The following is a 17,302-nucleotide window of genomic DNA, read 5'->3' as shown; positions in this document are numbered from 1 at the left end:
CGCCTTAGACCCTGACAGATACGGAAGGGAAATGCAGTGCAAATAAAATAGAAGAGATTGAAAAAGTGCCAGAGTTCAATAGCAACCAATAGAAAATCGAAAGAAAGGTCACTGGTAAATACAACGTATGAATTCGGAAGAAGGAAACGTGTCACGTGACCATGGGCATGGCCACGGAGAAGGGTGGGGCTTGGGTGAGGCCCCAGGGAGCATGAGGGGACAGGCAGAGCTTCTCCGGCGGGAGCGGGTGCGAGGCGGGAGCCGGTGGGAGGCGCAGGCGCAGAGCTGTGGTTGAGCCACTTGGCCTCTGAGGCTGAAGTGCTCGTTTGCTTTGAGAAACCTGCCCAACCAGTTTCCTTGGCTGTTGCCATTTTCTTGGCATTCCTGTTCACTAAGTCACCAGGCTGAGCCCAGGACTTCTGTGCATCTTGCATATCCACCCCCCACAACTTAGGATCGGAACCGTAGAGACTTTGGCCTGGTGATCTGTTTACTTGGAGCTTTTTCTATTCCTGCTTTCCTATGGGGCGGCGGGGCCCCAGTTCAAGGGAAGATTAGGCCCAGTGCCCCAGAGCCCGTGCATCGCCCCTGTGAGCAGGCGCACAGCTCTTAGGGGATACTGTTTGAAGGTCACCACTTCAACAACATGTCTTGAAAGACCTTTGGCACTGCTTTCTCCTTGGGAAGACAGGGAGCAGGATTCACAGCTGCCGTGCTGAGGCTGAGCTCGGGACCTACAACCTGCAGACCTGGGAGGAGAGCATCTGCTCTCGCTGCTGGTGTGACTCGGCTGCAGATTACCCACTTTCTCTTTGTTTTTACGCGCCACATGCTCCCTGGGCCGTGTGCTTTGCCCTGCTGTTAAGATAAGTTAGTGTTGCCCGGCCAGTGTGGCTCAGGTGGTAAGTGCTGTCCCGTGCACCAGGAGGTCACCAGTTTACTTCCCAATCAGGGCACATGCCCAGGTTTTGGGCTCCATCCCCAGCAGGGGGCGTGCAGGACGCAGCAGATCAATGTTTCTCTCTCACATTGATGTTTCTGTCTCCCTTCCTCTCTGAAATCAACAAAAACATATTTCTTAAGAGATCAGTTAGTATTTTTCTGGCTTAGCAACCATGTTTGAGAAGTGGCAGGGACACCCAGGATCTGACTCTCCCTGGCTTCACAGAGGTGCCATTACCAAGGAGGAGCATAGGCAGGGTTGGACGGTCATCTTTCCTGTAAGCACTCACCGCAGTCTGAGGCTGCGCATAGTAATGTTTCCGCACGCTTGTTCTCTCCTGACACCGCGTGCCTTCCAACCGGACCAGCCCTTCATTTGGGGGTCTCCTTGAAACTTTTTCTCTAGACCCAGGAAGAATGAGGGGTTTCTAAGGCTTCCTGTCTCCCAACACACCTGCTTGTCAATCTGCTCATACACGTGGGGTGGGACCACGTGACAGAGTGACTCAGTCTGATCTTTCTTCCAATGTCTGCAGACAGATCAATGCAGCTTTCTTCTTTTTTTCCTGTGCGCTCTCCTTTTGAGTTAGAGGTTGAAGAGTTTTGTTGCTGTGTCATCTGGGACTTGTGTGTGGGATGTCAGCTTGAGGACAGCGATTGGCTAATTGAAAAGGGCCAGCACTGCTGTGGCCAGTGTGGTTCAGTGGTTAGAGGGTCAGGCCACACACCAAAGGGTCTTGGATTCGATCTCCGGCCTTGGTCGGGGCATATGCAGGAAGCAACCACTTGATGTGTCTCTCTCACATGGATGTTTCTCTCTGTCTCCCCCTCCCTCCCTTCCACTCTCTCTAAAAAGCAATGGAAAAAATATCTTCAGAGAGAGCGGGGGAGGGGAAAGAGTGGGGGAGAGAGAGAGAGAGAAACATCGCCATGAGAGAGACACATTGACGGGTTGCCACCTACACGACCCAACCAGGGCTGGGGACTAACTGCGACAGAGGTACGTGCCCTTAGCGGGAACCGAACCTGGGTCTCTCTGTTCCGTGGGCCGACGCTCTAACCGCTGAGCTAAACCAGCCAGGGCCTGGGTTACTTTGCACGTGAAAGTTTAGCTGACCCCGCACACACTCCGGTGCTTGCCTGTGCACACATTGTACCCTCTAGGCCAACGGCCTCTCCCCATTTCTGCCTTTTGAAACCCTGAATCTTCATTGAGCCTCAATTTAGAAGTCAGCACCTCCTTATAGAGACCCCAGTCTTTCCTAGGTCTTCTCTGCTGGACCAAACATTCCCAACTCCTTCACGGGTCCTTCCATTATCATGATTTTCATTTGTTTTCCAAATCCATGATGTGAATTCTTTCTAAGTGCACTTTGTCCATGCCCTGGCTGACGTGGCTCAGTTGGCTGGGGGTGTTCCGTGCACTGAGAAGTCCCTGGTTGATTCCCGGTCAGGGCACATACCCGGGTTGCAGGCCTGATCCCCAGCAGGGGGTGTGCAGGAGGCAGCCGATCCATGTTTCTCTCTCTCTCTCTCTCTCTCTCTCTCTCTCTCTCTCTCTCTCCATTCCTTTCGGTCTAAAGATCAATAAAAACACTTTATTTTATATGCTCTGTGCCTCTCACGACAACGTGCTGTGTCAGGTGGCACACGCCACAGCCCTGGACACTCTGCTTCTGGATCTCCCACACAGTGCCCCGTGCGCAGTGGGCTCAGTGAGTATTTATGCCTTATTTTTTTAAATGTTTTTATTGCCCTGGCTGGTTTTGCTCAGTGGTTAGAGTGTCAGCCCGGGGATCAATGAGTCGAGAGTTTGATTCGGGTCAAGGGCACGTACCTCAGTTGCAGTGCGTCCCCAGCCCTGGTTGGGGTCATGCAGGAGGCAACCAGTCAATGTGTCCCTCTCATGTCACTGTTTCTCTCTCTCCCTCCCTCCCATTATATCTGATGATAAATAGAAAAATATCCTCAGGTGAGGATTAAAAATAATAATAATAAAATAAAGTGTTTGTATTGATCTTTAGACTGAAAGGAAGAGAGAGAGAGAGAGAGAGAGAGAGAGAGAGAGAGAGAGAGAGAGAGAAACATGGATCGGCTGCCTCCTGCACACCCCCTGCTGGGGATCAGGCCTGCAACCGGGTATGTGCCCTGGCTGGGAATCAATCAGGGACTTCTCAGTGCACGGAACACCCCCAACCAACTGAGCCACGTCAGCCAGGGCATGGACAAAGTGCACTTAGAAAGAATTCACATCATGGATTTGGAAAACAAATGAAAATCAAGACAATGGAAGGACCCGTGAAGGAGTTGGGAATGTTTGGTCCAGCAGAGAAGACCTAGGAAAGACTGGGAGACAGGAAGTGTGACGAGTTGACCTCTGAGGCCCCAGGGTTCTGCAGGGCTCTTACCCGTTTGCAGTTCTGAGTGACAGAAAGCAGAATGCTGTTCATTCATCTTCTACGTTCTCGACTGAGAATGATCCAAGAGTTCAGAATTCTACATTCAATATTGTGCTGCTCTGTCTTTGACAAAAATCACAGTATAAAAAGCATTGTCAGTTACATCGCTCAATATTTCTCATTCACAAATTCATCAGATAAAATCCAGACTTAGGTACCACTTTTTATAGGGAAATTACCTTTTTTGTCGTGTTTGCCAGGGAACTTAGGACCAGAGTTGTTCCTATTCTGCAATAAATGAGTCAAGCCAGATGCTCAGTATATCGATTTCCCCGCTTTTTTTTCTAACCCTCACCCAAGGATACTTTTCTTTTCTTTTTTTTTTTTTGAGGGTGGAAGGGAGGGAGGGAGAGAGATAGAGACATCAATATGAGAGAGACACATCGATTAGTAGCTTCCCCGTGCAGCTCAACCAGGGCCGGGGACCTAACCTGCAACCCAGGTACAAGACCTTGCCAGGGAATCGAACATGCGACCCTCTGATGAGAGGGCCGACGCTGTAACCTCTGAGTCACACAGCCAGGGTCCAACACATTCGATTTGATTGTGTCACACTGAACTCGGACCCTCGTGGCCAGAGCCAGTGCCTCCCTCATCTGCTGGCTTTGGCCTCTCTCCTTACTGCTCTCAGGATGTAACTTGACAAGGGAAATAAAGGGCTTTTTCCAGTTTGGGCATTTTCATTTTTAAAGGAGCTGAGACTGGTTTCTTAAGGATTCTGTTTTAAGAAGTTTCCAAAATCGAGGGGTATTTCACTGGCCACAGCTTCACTACATTCTGTGTTTCCCTGGGGCCTGTGTGCGGGGAAATAGCATGTTTTCCTTGGCAGCTTCCGCGTGAGTCCCAGCGCCCTGCACTGCAGGTAGATGTCTCGGTCTTTGACTAGTCCCGGGAAATCCACCGGGCTGTGCATGCCAAGGTGCTCATGGGAATCTGTCAGAGCCTAGGTTGCAAGTAGAAAAGTACAAAGTTCCCCCTGAAGTCACCCATTCCTGGGGACTGCGATGAGGAGAGCGGCGGAGGAGCAAAGGACACGCGTCCACGCAGGTGGGTTGTTCCCTGAGCACGAGTCAGCGAGGGATCCGGAAGGATTGAGCTCATAGCTTGGGTTTGCGTGTGCGTTCAGGTGCACCCTCCTGTCATTCCATCGCATACGAGGTCGGGTTTATGTCCCTGCTCTCGCATCTTCAGGGGCCTTCCAAAATTTGCCCCAATGTTTATTTCCGGCCCCGTTTCCTGTGACTCCCAGCTGCATGGAACAGCTCCCCCCACTTTCTCCCACTGTCCCCTTTATCTCTTCACTCTGCATGTCTCGTCACAGGACCCGAGTTGTAGGCCTCGTTAGGTCCTTTGTGACCCACATCAAATGATTCTTCCACGTCCAGCCTCCGTTTCCACGTATGTATATAGGAGACAGAGCCTTCTTCACAGGGTCCCTTTCAACTTGACATCATGGAGGTTGACATCGGCCTTAGCGTCTTCCTTGGCTGCCCCAGGACACAGGGCCGTTTTTGTCTCTTGTGGTTCTGCAGCCTTGAGCACCATTTCATACCGTTCGTTGTTTGGGATCATAGTGAATCCTCAACTGCTTCTTGAGGATACGTTTGTTTCCCTGGGATGTGGGTCAGGGAGCAGACTATCGAGTGTGTTCTACTTGGCACTTCCATGTACATAGAAGCTGGGAGGAGCTGGGAGTCGAGAACGATTTTCCCTTGATGGCAGAATGAAATGTCTGTCTGGCAGCGGGGCACATGGTAATGTCGGGACGGACGGAAGGGAAGTCCTCCTGGGCGGCTGGGCGGTGTCTAGGTCTGCACTGCTCTTTGGCTTGGCCTTCCAACGCCGTCCTTCCTGAATGCCGGCCTCCTGGTGTCGAGGGTTGGGACGATCATTTTCCCTGTGTGTTTCAGGGCCCTGTTTGATTATGACCGAACTCGGGACAGCTGCCTGCCAAGCCAGGGGCTCAGCTTCTCCTACGGTGACATTCTGCATGTCATTAATGCCTCTGATGATGAGTGGTGGCAGGCAAGACTGGTGACCCCACATGGAGAAAGCGAGCAAATTGGTGTGATCCCCAGTAAGAAGAGGTGAGTTGTCACGATCATAGGAGAGGCCTTCCTCACCCTCTCCTTGGTACTGATTTCTTTTTTACTTATTATACTGTAAGTTGCTTGACAGCTGGGGATGTGCTCTATTTTGCTTTTTGTTTTTTTATAATCCTCACCCGAGGACATTTTTGCATTCATCTTCAGATACAGCAGGAGGGAGAGAGGGGGGCAGAGAGAGAAACATCGACGTGAGAGAGACACATCGACTGGCTGCCACCCACACAACCCCAACCAGGGCCGGGGACAAATTGTAACTGAGGTACATTCCCTTAGTGGGAACCGAACCTGGGTCTCTCCGGTCTGCGGGCCGATGCTCTGACCGATGAGCAAAACTTGCCAGGGCTCTATTATGCATTTTTTAAATGTGTTTTTATTGATTTTTTTTTTTTAGAGAGAGAAGGGAGAAGGAGAGAGATACAAACATTGATGTGAGAGACAAACATTGAATGGCCACCTCCTGCACGCCCCCTACTGGGGACGAAGCCTGCAACCTGGGCATGTGCCCTGACTGGGAATCAAACTGGTAACCTCTTGGTGTGTGTGACAGTGCTCAACCACGGAGCCACACCTGCAGGGCTGATTCCTTTTTGATAGAGCTGGTGCTCAGGACATGGTTATCACTCAGCGTGCCTGCTGAACCCCGCTGCTAAGCTTCTGCACTGGCAATAAGAGGACTTGTTTCTGACTCCAAAACAGGGTGGAAAAGAAAGAGCGAGCTCGATTGAAAACCGTGAAGTTCCACGCTAGGACGGGGATGATCGAGTCCAACAGGGTAAGTGGGGTCCTCAGGAAGTCAGCCAGTATGTGGAGATGAGTAAGAAGCTTGGAGTCTGTGTGGTGGATAAGAGAACTGGGACCACAAAAGTCCGCGTTTGTCAGGGGCTGGCTCTGGCCTGTTAGCAGAGAGAGGGCACTCACAGTCTGCGGCCAGTCAGGACTCCTTCCCCTGGGGGCACCTGAAACCACTGTGGGTGTCTCCCTGGCCGCAGACACGGTCAGCGCTGTGGGGACCCTGAACATGTCATCCAGCTGTGGAGGCAGCCCCACAGCTCTGACCGCCCCTCAGACCAAGCGAGGCCTGAGGGCTCCTTGCATTCACCCCTGTTCTTTTGTGAGCTTCGCAGGCCAAGAAGTTCCGGCGCGGTAGAGGGAAGACAGACTTGGAGTAAATGACTCCGTTTATCAGTGGCACCTTAGGGCAGGTCTCAGGAGGCTGCAGTGACCTTTGTGCTTTAGAAAGTACCAGTGAGTGTGGATTAGGTAGAAACCTCTAACATCCCTACATTTTCCTGTAAACATAATTTTCCTCTTACATCAACTTTCATTTAATCTCATAGACTCCATTTGTGGAAAATGGTCTTTTATTTAGCTCACCATTGTCTCCATTTTAGTTTTCCTTGCATGCTTTAAAATCCATTGTTCTGTTTTTTTTTTTCTTCTGTCCTTCCCCTCCATCTTCATGTTCTTTCACAGTCGAGCAAAACGAAACGTAAAAAGAGTTTCCGCCTCTCTCGAAAGTTTCCATTTTACAAGAGCAAAGAAAACATGGCCCAGGAGAGCAGCATACAGGAACGTAAGTAGCAGCAGGGTCCAGAGCAGCCGGCGCACAGCCCCGCCCTCCTCCTCATTGGCACCGCCCCTTGCGAGAGGACTGGGAAGTGTGTGTGCTGGCGTGTCCGTGTGCGCGTGCGTGTGTACCTGCTTGTCGGCAGGGGCAGGGTAGCAACTGGTCTGCACAGGGAGACGCTGGCTCTGTTGGTCCAGCTCGTCACTCCAAAAGAATGTCGGAGGCTCTGAGCGCGACTGGTCCCCGGGCTGGCCGACTAGGAAGTCCTGGCGGGGAGCAGTGCTCAGCCACACTGTCAGCTTTGGAAAACTGGATTTTCCAGAGAACCAGGTCTAGGGACTCAGTGTTGCTCTCCTGGCTTCCTCCTCCTGTGTTTTCTTTCCCTTGACTTCACTCGCCCGTATCAAGAGAAGTGCCTTTGCTTTGCTGGATGCCTGGAGTCTGGCCTACTTCTTGAATCACACAGACCCACGTCACCCCAGAGTGGTTACAGAGCCAGCTTTCAGAATAAAATCCTTCCTGAAGGAATTGACACAGAGGGGCTTTGGTAGAAAAGACCATATAGCTGAGCTAAATGAACTTTTTTTTTAATCCTCACCCAAGGATGTGTTTTCATTGATTTTTAGAAAGAGTTAAAGGGAGAGAGAGAAGCATTGATTGGTTGTCTCCTGTGCGTGCCCTGACCAGGGATTGAACCCACAACCTGGGTATGTGTCCTGATGGGAAATCAAATCTGCAACCGTCGGGTGCTTGGGACGACGACACTCAACCAACTGAGCAAGCTGGTCAGGACTACGTGAACATTTTTGTGGGGGATCCTCACCTGAGGATATTTTTCCATTTCTCTTCAGACAGAGTGGGAGGGAGGGAGAGAGAGAAACATCGATGTGAGCGAGAGACATCAATTAGCTGCCTCCTACATGACCCCAACCAGGGTGGGGGACTGAACTGCAACTGAGGTACATGTCCTTGACTGGAATCAAACCCGTGACTGGTTCACAGGCTGATGCTCCAACTGCTGAGCCAAACTGGCCAGGGCCCACATGAACTTTTTATGAACCAGCTTAATCCTGAGAATATTCGTATTCTGACATATACCTCAGAAATTAACTGCTTTGAACTGACCTTGAATGCCAGGTCAGGCTGGGTAATATTTGTCACGTGGCTCACGATGCTTTATAAACCTCTCTTCGGCCTCACAAGGAGGAGTCTTGGAGCCCTGGGTTATTAATTAGGGAATGTCCCTTTTATATAGCCCAACCTGATTCGTGGGCGTGGTATATGTAGGTCATTGCCATCTAGGGTGGTCACTAGATATAAGTGTGCCCTCATCCAGATGAAGGTCATGGCTCACAGTCCCTGGGAGCTCAGTAAGGAGCACCAGGTGTGGCTGGTTCTGCTCATAGCATTTGGGGACAGTCCCCATAATCCTCCAGATGAGTCCCAGAACCTCTGCGCTGAGCCTTGAAGGGGGCGCTGTTTGGGGACGCAGCTGACAGGGGTACATTTACCTGTTGGATGAGAGCCGAAGCTGCCTAGTGCTTCTCCTCTGGAAGCTGAGCTCATCATCTGTGGTCTGCACAACTCAAGTGTGCACGGAGCTTTCCCTGCAGGCTTTGCACAGAGTGAACCAGTATCGGGGCAGAGTTCATGGGGACAGGGACGATTCTGTCTGCCCACCTGCCACACGTAGGTGTTCGCTCCCTGCACCTGCAGAAGGAAACGGTGACTTCCGGGGCAAAGCAGAGACCTGGCTCTGTAACTACAGATTCAGTCAAAGCATGTGCTCTGAGCCTTGGCAAGCCACCTGCCCCGTCATCCTGGAGGCTGGAGGCCACCTGAGAAAGCTGGTCCACTCCAAGGCCCTCTGGCAGCAAATTGGGCCACCTGAGGCCCAGCTATCTTATCTGACGTGGGATGTTCTTTCTGTAGCCAAGTTCTTAACCTCACTGTAGCTATAGGTCTTCGTAGTATTTCATACTCTGTCACTAATGCTCACCTGGGTCTATTCTTCCTTCCCATGTCTTTTTTCTCTCTTTTCTCTTGTTTCCCTAATTCGTTCCCTCCCTCCCTCCCTCCCCCCTCCCTCTCTCCCCCCCTCTTTGTCCTTGCTGTCTGTGAAATCAGGACTTCCCTGGGTTAAGTGACGATTATTATGGAGCAAAGAACCTGAGTAAGTGAAACGTTCACACCGTTCACTGTTTGGGGCCTGAGTGGAGATGCTGGGGTTGGGGGTGTAGGGGCCATGGGTGAGGGCGAAGGGCGAGGGGAGGGCAGTATTTTTGAGGAAGTACAAGTGGCTATGAATGTCACACTTCTGCTCTGGATCCCTGGTACCCCAATAAAAGCCTGCCATTCATGTCTGTGTTTTCCTTGTAAGTGAGGTGGGCAAAAACTACTTCTCCAGGGTGACTGCTCAGCTCATCACTAGCCTATTGTTGAGGTGAGGGGTGCCCACGGGGTCAGTCTCTCACTGGGGGCAGGAATACCGTGCAGCCCATTCCCCACCGTGCATCTGGGCTCTCTCAGCAGGTCCAGGGACCTCACAAACAGACGTGGCTTTAGCAGCATTTATGGAGCATATACATCCAGTGCTTTAGCTCGGGGAAAACCTGACTGTCCTCTCCTCTCTGAGAATAACCCTAAAGTAGAAAGTAAAGGGACCTGGGTATCAGGGCCTACGCGCCCCCACAGTGCACAGAGGTGACCAGGCCGGAGGCTCGTCCAGCACACTCTCTCCTCCCATAAGTCCTAGGGGCATGAAGGGGAAGCCGCTTCCCTGGGATTGGCCAGGGCGGAGCAGCGGGGGGAAGTCAGACAGCCCGTCCTGGGGGCCACAGCATATCACGGTCCAGAACAGTGTCATCTTGGCTGAAATGAGCACCGTCTCCATAGTGTGTCGTGTCCATGTTTCATCTTCATTCACCTGTTGTCCGGGCCAGACTGTGCCTTGTGCCTCCTGTGAGTGTGGGCAGGTCCCCAGGCTCTGAGACAGGAGAGCTGTCATGTCCTCCAGGTGTTCTTTGTTGTCTGTCTGCTGACAGAGGGGGGAGCACCGCCCTCCCCGCTGAGGCCACGCCCTCCTTCGAGACAGCGGTGGCAGCCTAGTGGTCAAAGCATTGTTACCTGGTGACTGCTCGGCCTACCCTGCGCTTAGCTCGGACTCTGGGAGCAGCACGCCATCCTGCACTTGGGGGCCTGTCTCTGGGAGGGAGTGTCAAGAGCAGCCTGGTCCCTGGACTTTTCTTTGCTGCGGTCACTGCCTTGCCTTTTCTCTTGGCAGCCTTGGGAGATGCATTTGGACGTAGGGTTGGAAGCCATCCATTGTCAGTTCTTTGGATGCAGGTGAAGGGCTCTGGGGACGAGCACGAGGTAGCTGGGGCTCAGGGTTGGAGCTGTGCCTCCCCATTGGCAGCGTGGACGTGGCAGGTCTCCTGTGGCCTGACTTGGTTGACAGCTCAGTGTCTCGCTCCCGGAGCATGAGTGTTGTGCCACGTGTGACCTGTCAGGGGCGTGTTCTGAATCGGAGTCTCTTTCTTGTTGGCTTGCAGAGGGAGTGACATCCAACACCAGTGACAGCGAAAGCAGCTCCAGTAAGTGTGTGTCATCCTCCCCCATGTCGTGTTGCTCCATCGTGTGTCCCAGCCACCCTCATTCCAGTGTTGCACGGCTGCCCTTTCTGTTGGGACGCGCGTGCTCCTTTGAGCCATGTGCACGTTCAGATCCGGAACATGCTGTGGCCAGGGGCCTTCTGGGCTGGGCTTCGGGCCGTAGATGAAAGGAGAGTAGAAGCCCTGCAGTCCTGGCTGAGGCCTCACCTAAAGCACCCCCGGGGCTCTGGGCTCATCTTGCCAGGTCGCTAGGCCCTCCTGGGTGGAGGCTTGGTGTCATTGCCTTTGAGCCGGGTGAAAGGATCAGGTAACTGGCCTGTTTTCCCAAGCACTGCCACGCGCCGCTTTGGGACCTCCGGGCACCCCGGGCTGGGGGCTTGGCAGCTGTTTCGGGGAAAGCTCACCATTGCTAGGACATGGCGTTCCACCACGAGGAGGGAGCAGGCCTCAGCGTGGCTCTGAAAGGGCACTGGGGACCTTAGCCCAGCCTTGTGCCACTTTTCTGGATGCTTCTTCCAGGTAAAGCGGGGGATAGATAGACCCTTAAAAGGCCAAAGTGAGGCTGCAGCTCTGGGCACTTACAGGAGCGTCCCGCCTCCCGGCCTGCAGGCACGAGGACATGGGTAGTGCGTCTGGACCAGTCGAAGCCTCCCAGTGATTCTAACAAGTATAAAAGGGTAACTGAGCACAGGCAACAGTTACCTGTAAGAACAGTTCCTGAAAAATCAGGGTGCTTTCCAGTGCAGGCTTCATGATTTCTGGGTCATGTGTCTGCTCGACAATATTCTGCTGAACGAGAGGCCTCCTGGCTCCTGTCCCGGGGCGCTGAGGGCTCTCCGAGCTTTGTCGCCGCCGGGAAGCAGACAGAGCCACGGGGCAGGTGTGAGCAGGCCCGCCTGGACCAGGCTGTGTTCTGGCACAGGCGGGACGGAGGTGAGTGTCTCAGGGAGAGGAGCACACAGGCAGGCAGATTCGGGAGCACTAACACATCTCCCTGTTTGTTGCAGAAGGCCAAGAGGATGCTATTTTGTCATACGAGCCAGTGACTCGGCAAGAAAGTAAGAACCTGTCCTTGCAACCAGTCTCGGGGGGGCATGCTGATGGGGAAGAGGTGGGGGAGCGGGAAAGCGTGTGCAGCCCCCGTGCGTTGTCCTCTTCCACTCTTTGTGTCAGGGGCACGGGGGCCTCCCCGTGTGCCCCTGCCCCACCTGAGCTCGCTGCCACTTCAATGGCTGTGGCTGTTGCCAGAAGGGAGGGGCCCCGGACCTAGAGATTCGCGAAGTCAAGGACCTTCGGTGTCTGTAGTTAAAAGCCGGTGAATGGCTGTGGACACCGCCCTGGCTGAGGGGGCGCTGCAAGCCTCGGGGTTGTGGGAAGACGTGCAGGTCGAGCAGGCCGCCCGGTGGTTCCCCGCTTACCGCCCTGCGCTCTCTCTCTCCAGTTCACTATGCAAGGCCCGTGATCGTCCTGGGCCCGATGAAGGACAGAGTCAACGATGACCTGATCTCAGAGTTCCCGCATAAATTCGGATCCTGTGTGCCACGTAAGAGCCCAGGAAGGCTGTGGGTCTGGGGTACCAGTACCCTGGGGTTTGTGGCTCTGATGTGCAAAGGAAAGGGTGTAGGGCCAGGTTCCAAGGTGCCCTGGAAACAGGGTGCATCTTATACCCTAGAAGACATGAGGCAGTAGACCCCCCCCCCAAGCTGATGGGGTTGAGAGGAGTAAGACAGTCAGGGATGATTTGACAAGGGGAGCACCTCTGCCAGGCCCTGGCTTGGGAACCCCCACCTTTCTGACCCGGTTGAAGCTAAAACAGCCCGCTGTGTGTGCGATGGGAGATTAGAGAAGAAGTCGGCAAGGTACCCTTCTTCGCAGCGGCTTCCCCCCTCATCGCACCCCTGGAGTGGCCTTGGCACCCAGGTGACAGAGTGGCACGCCATTGTCCTCGGGCTGCCCAGCGTTCCCTTTCTGCCTGCAGATACCACCCGGCCTCGGCGTGAGAATGAGGTGGACGGCCAGGACTACCACTTCGTGGTGTCCCGAGAACAAATGGAGAAGGACATTCAGGACAACAAGTTCATCGAGGCAGGCCAATTCAATGACAATCTCTACGGGACCAGCATCCAGTCGGTGCGGGCGGTTGCAGAGAGGGTAAGGACCGGAGGTGGCCCGGCTACAGAAGCAACGCTCAGAGGGTGCCATACGGGTTCCTGCTGCAGGGCCTCCCAAGGGGCGCTGCCCACCAAGGCCGAGCCCACCTGCCCGTTCCCAGCCCCCGGATGGAGGGCTCTGCCTGTGTCCTCCATGCACCTCACCCCAGCGCATCACCCACCTGAATACGGGCCCCTCTGAGGACCTGGCCTTCTGGGTAGTAGGAGCACAATGTGGGGCCTGTGTAGCTCTGGGTAGAATCTTCTAGGCCTCTCTGGGTTCCCCCACAGGGATGCTGGGGTTGCCACTGGGTAAGTGCTTGGGCTCGGGGTGACGGCCTGGGTGTGCCGACGCACCGTGGCTCTCGCAGGGCAAGCACTGCATCCTGGACGTGTCGGGCAATGCCATCAAGAGGCTGCAGCAAGCACAGGTGTTCCCCATCGCCGTCTTCATCAAGCCCAAGTCCGTGGAGGCGCTGATGTGAGTGTTCGCTGCTACCGTGACGCGCCGGGAGACAGAAACGAAGGGATGGGTTGGGCCCGGGGTGCCCCAGGAGAAGCACAAAGCGGGTTCCCCCCAGCTCTGGTCTCCGAGGGCTCCCGGGGGGAGGGCCCGTGCGCATGGTCCCAGCCGAGCTTTCAGACCTGGAGGGTCCGAAGACGGGATCCTTGGCCCGTGCTGCTCCCTGCAGGGGAGCAGATCCCCAGGGACCTGGACTGATCAGGACGTCGGGTCCCCTTCAGTACTCCATGTCTTCTGTCTCTGGCAGGGAAATGAACCGGAGGCAGACATACGAACAGGCAAATAAGATCTACGACAAAGCCACGAAGCTGGAGCAGGAGTTCGGAGAGTACTTCACAGGTGAGGACCACAGCTGCCCAGTCCGGCTCCTGGGAGCAGCCAGCACCTGCCCTGGAAGGGGCTCCGCAAGGCTCGGCCCCCTTGCGCTTTCTGGGCACTTGGGAGCGCATACCTTTCCCGGGCACACCAGGTCTGGCATCTAAGGGGCGCTCCAGAAAGTTTGTGGGCGACACATTTTCCTATTCACTGCTGCTTAGTCTCCCTGTCCCAGCAAAGTGACTTCGAGCCCCGGGCTTGGAGCGCCTGCACTTTCCCTGCTGCCCCAGGCTCACAGAGAGTGACACGGGCCGAGATGCCATGATGCCAGCCCCGGCCACCGGGTGCTGGTGCGGGCTGAGCTGCCTGGACGGGCCAGGTTGCCGGGTGTGGGCCGCGCTCCGGACCATGGTAATAATCCTCTTTTCCTCTTCGCTTCAGCCATCGTACAGGGTGACTCACTGGAAGAGATTTATAACAAAATCAAGCAAATCATCGAGGACCAGTCCGGGCACTACATTTGGGTCCCATCCCCCGAAAAACTCTGAAGAAGCCCCTCCATCCTTTCTCGTGTGAACAGAAGAAATCAAGCCCCTCTTCCCTCCTCCCTCTTCATTCCTGTCCCCACGGGGAGAACAAATGACTACTGTTCTTGTCCCCTTTTTTAGATATGTCAAAAAAAAATTGAGTTTTCTAGTCCTGTTCTGGTTTTTTTTTTTTTTAAATTTTCGTTTTGTTTGAGTTTCTTTTCGGGGGGGATGATGCCATCTTACTCATCACGTGACTGTGCCCATTCCTGCATGGACCTTTCCCACGCGCTAGCACAGGCGCAAATCCATCAGAGTCATTGTTTTCAGAAAAATCGAGCAGAAGAGAAGAGAGGAGGACGGGTGGAAAGACGGACTCTGGACAGCTGCGTGGCTTTGCTGGGAGCTCAGTGCACCGCCCAGGAGACGCTCCGGGCACCGCTGCCCATCCGTTCAGCCGTCATGCAGCTCTGAACGGTGCGACGTCACGGCCACAGAAAGTATCTTATTTATATACAGATATATATATGTAATTTATCTAAAATATATAGAAATTATTATATATATATATTATACACACTCATATAATATATATATATATATATCACACACCTTCGGACTAGAAAAATCTATGGAGACTTCACCAGTGGTACTGTGTTGTCAGAGAAATGCTTTAATTTCCATCGTCCGTCCCGGCTGGTTGGGGAGGGGTTGAGAGGCGCTCGCACTCGCTCGTGCTCTTGAGGGCGGGGCTTTCTCCGGAGGGGCCAGCGGGAGGCGGGCCCAGGGCGGAGACTCCCCACGAGCAGCTGCTGCCCTGAGCTGCAGTGCCGTGTATGGGAAGCGAGAGAATGGCTAACGATGCTCCATATTAAATTGCCTCTTGTTTTCGCCACCCGATGTGTCTGCATGAGCGATTTCCTTTCTGTTCATTTTCAAGCTGCTGTTGTGCTACTGTGTCAGCCTTTCCATTACTCCACGTTTTACTTTTACTATTGAAGTGAATGCGTAGAATCCAGGTGGCCAGTGTTCTGAAGGCTCGGGATATTGTGGAGTCGCCGGGCCTTGTGGTAGAGAAGGTGACACAGACTGGGCCACAGAGTCAGCGGGACGGGAAGCGGGGGCTGCTGAGGACTGAGCGGGGCCGGGGCTCCGCGGTGCGGCCCTCGACTCCCCCGCCTGGGACCCGCTGGGCTCAGCTGAGGCCCCCTCGTGGGGCCCACCGACAGGGACAGTCACTAGCCTTCCAGCTCTGTGCTGGGACAGTGGGCCAGCACCGGCCTTGGCCAGCCGTGGGACGAGAAGCTGGATTTGGTTTTCTTTCGCAGCTGCCTCATATACCCGCCCCCGGCCCCTCACCAACAGCGGGTAGCTTCCTGGTTCTCCCGGGGGGAAGCCGACTTGTGCTCACTCTGCGCTGGAGAGCCAGGATGCATTTACTGGCGACACACAAAACCTTGTCGCCCTTTCCTAGAATCAGATGGTGGTGATGACAAAGGAATTTTTCTTTGACCACATGCAGGTGACAGGTGTGGCTCAGGCCCCTCCCCACCATGCCCCTTTGCCGCCACCGTGCCTCCGTCACCTCCACGCTGGGGGCGTGACATGGGAGAAGAGAGTGGATGTGCTTGGCCCCTCGGGGCTGAGTCACTTGTTTCTAGGCCATTGTGTAATGAGCAGTGGGAATGACGCCGTGCAGGACATCTGGAAACGGGTCTCCTACGATCACCATGAGCGTAACTGTCAAGTGTGGGCCCAGAATGAGGGTAAAGAAAGGGCAGCAGCTTTCCCTGGGCAGTACACCGGGCTGCAGGCGGACAGGGGTCAAGTGATGGCCGACGATGACTGACGAGTGGCGGGGCGCGGGGAGCGGGCATTTCTCTGATGTTAATAACTGATGTAAGTCTGAACGATGCTCAACCCTCTGCCCCTCCCAGGGAAGAAAAGCGAAGATTCAAAGCATGACACTAGTTGGTTTACCAGTGTTCCTTCCAAGGAGACATATATTTTTTAATAAATGATAGTTGCAATGACCTGTGGCTCAGAGACCTTCTTGAAGTGGGTGGGGTCACAGCGGTGGGAAAAATATCTCAAACCTTTGTTTGGGGGCCAAAAGGCTCTCAACTTACTGATCACCTGCGGACCAAGTCAGGTGCTCCTCTGGATGGTTCCAGTCCCCTGTGATCACAGCGGGTCCTCTGTGAAAGTTATATTCTCTGTCCTCACCCCAGGCCCACAAACACTGCTTCAGATAGCAGCAGCTAGGTCTGGGAAGGGGTCCCCCTATCCTTGGTGGCGGAATGCTGACATTTCCTCCCAAGGTAGGTGAGCTGGGAGATGCTGCAGCAAAGGGCCGTGCTAGAGAAACATGGTGGGAGAAAGCTGGCCTACTGGAGGTCCTAGCTGGCAGAGCACGGTGGGTCATCCCCACAGCTCCCTGATCACAGGGGTGCTTAGGTCACTTATGTGTGACATGGTGGATATCACTGCAACTTGCAAGGAGCAGCCAAAGGAAGTCATTTTTGTTTGTTGGTTTGATCCTCACTCAATATTTTTTGTTCAGATAGAGTCGGGGGTGGGGGGAACATCGACGTGAAAGGGACACATCGAGTGCCCGCCACCCGCACGACCCAACCAGGGCCGGGGAGAAACGGCAACCGAGGTACATGCCCTTAGCGGGAACCAAACCCGGGTCTCTCTGGACCGCAGGCTGATGCTCTAACCGCTGAGCCAAACCGGCCAGGGTGGAAGTCATTTTTTTAATCCTCACCTGAGAATTTTTACATAGAGTGGAAGGGAGGCAGGGAGAGTGAGAGAGAGAGAGACACTAATTGGTTTCCTCCCGTATGGCCCTGACCTGTCTGGGGATTGAACCTACAATGCAGGTCCGTGCCCTTGACCGGAATCAAACCCGAGGGCTGACGCTCTGACTGCTGAGCCAAACAGGCCAGGGCCTGATGCAGGCCTGTCTTAAGGTCAAGAGCAGTCCTGGCTGGTTTGACTCAGCAGTTAGAGCATCAGCTCGCAGACCAATGAATCGCAGGTTCGATTCCAGTCAAGGGCACGTACCTCAGTTGCGGTTCGTTGCTGGCCCTGGTCG

The 17,302-nt window shown here is 54.1% G+C and overlaps 1 protein-coding gene across 7 annotated transcripts in view; it reads left to right on the top strand.

Annotated features, from left to right (window-relative positions):
* DLG3 (discs large MAGUK scaffold protein 3) overlaps window positions 1-14,798 on the top strand; it is a 51,057-nt gene extending 36,259 nt beyond the window's left edge. For 3 of the 7 annotated variants that reach the window (XM_036271096.1, XM_036271098.1, XM_036271097.1), the window contains 9 exons: window positions 5,312-5,488; window positions 6,206-6,281; window positions 9,204-9,249; window positions 11,695-11,745; window positions 12,129-12,230; window positions 12,666-12,838; window positions 13,209-13,318; window positions 13,608-13,699; window positions 14,117-14,691. In XM_036271096.1, coding sequence (XP_036126989.1) covers window positions 5,312-5,488; window positions 6,206-6,281; window positions 9,204-9,249; window positions 11,695-11,745; window positions 12,129-12,230; window positions 12,666-12,838; window positions 13,209-13,318; window positions 13,608-13,699; window positions 14,117-14,223 — 934 coding nt within the window. In that variant the 3' untranslated portion in view covers window positions 14,224-14,691. Of the gene's footprint in view, window positions 1-5,311; window positions 5,489-6,205; window positions 6,282-6,982; window positions 7,083-9,203; window positions 9,250-10,627; window positions 10,670-11,694; window positions 11,746-12,128; window positions 12,231-12,665; window positions 12,839-13,208; window positions 13,319-13,607; window positions 13,700-14,116 lie in introns of all 7 variants that reach the window. The other 4 variants (XM_036271094.1, XM_036271100.1, XM_036271099.1 and 1 more) reach the window with 3 other exon arrangements.
* The last annotated feature ends 2,504 nt before the right edge of the window (window positions 14,799-17,302 follow it).

The sequence above is a fragment of the Molossus molossus genome, unplaced genomic scaffold (genome assembly GCF_014108415.1).
Source record: "Molossus molossus isolate mMolMol1 unplaced genomic scaffold, mMolMol1.p scaffold_m16_p_2, whole genome shotgun sequence".
NCBI lineage: Eukaryota > Metazoa > Chordata > Mammalia > Chiroptera > Molossidae > Molossus > Molossus molossus.
Note: the sequence above shows the minus strand (reverse complement) of the source record. Positions and strands in the feature narration are given on the sequence as shown.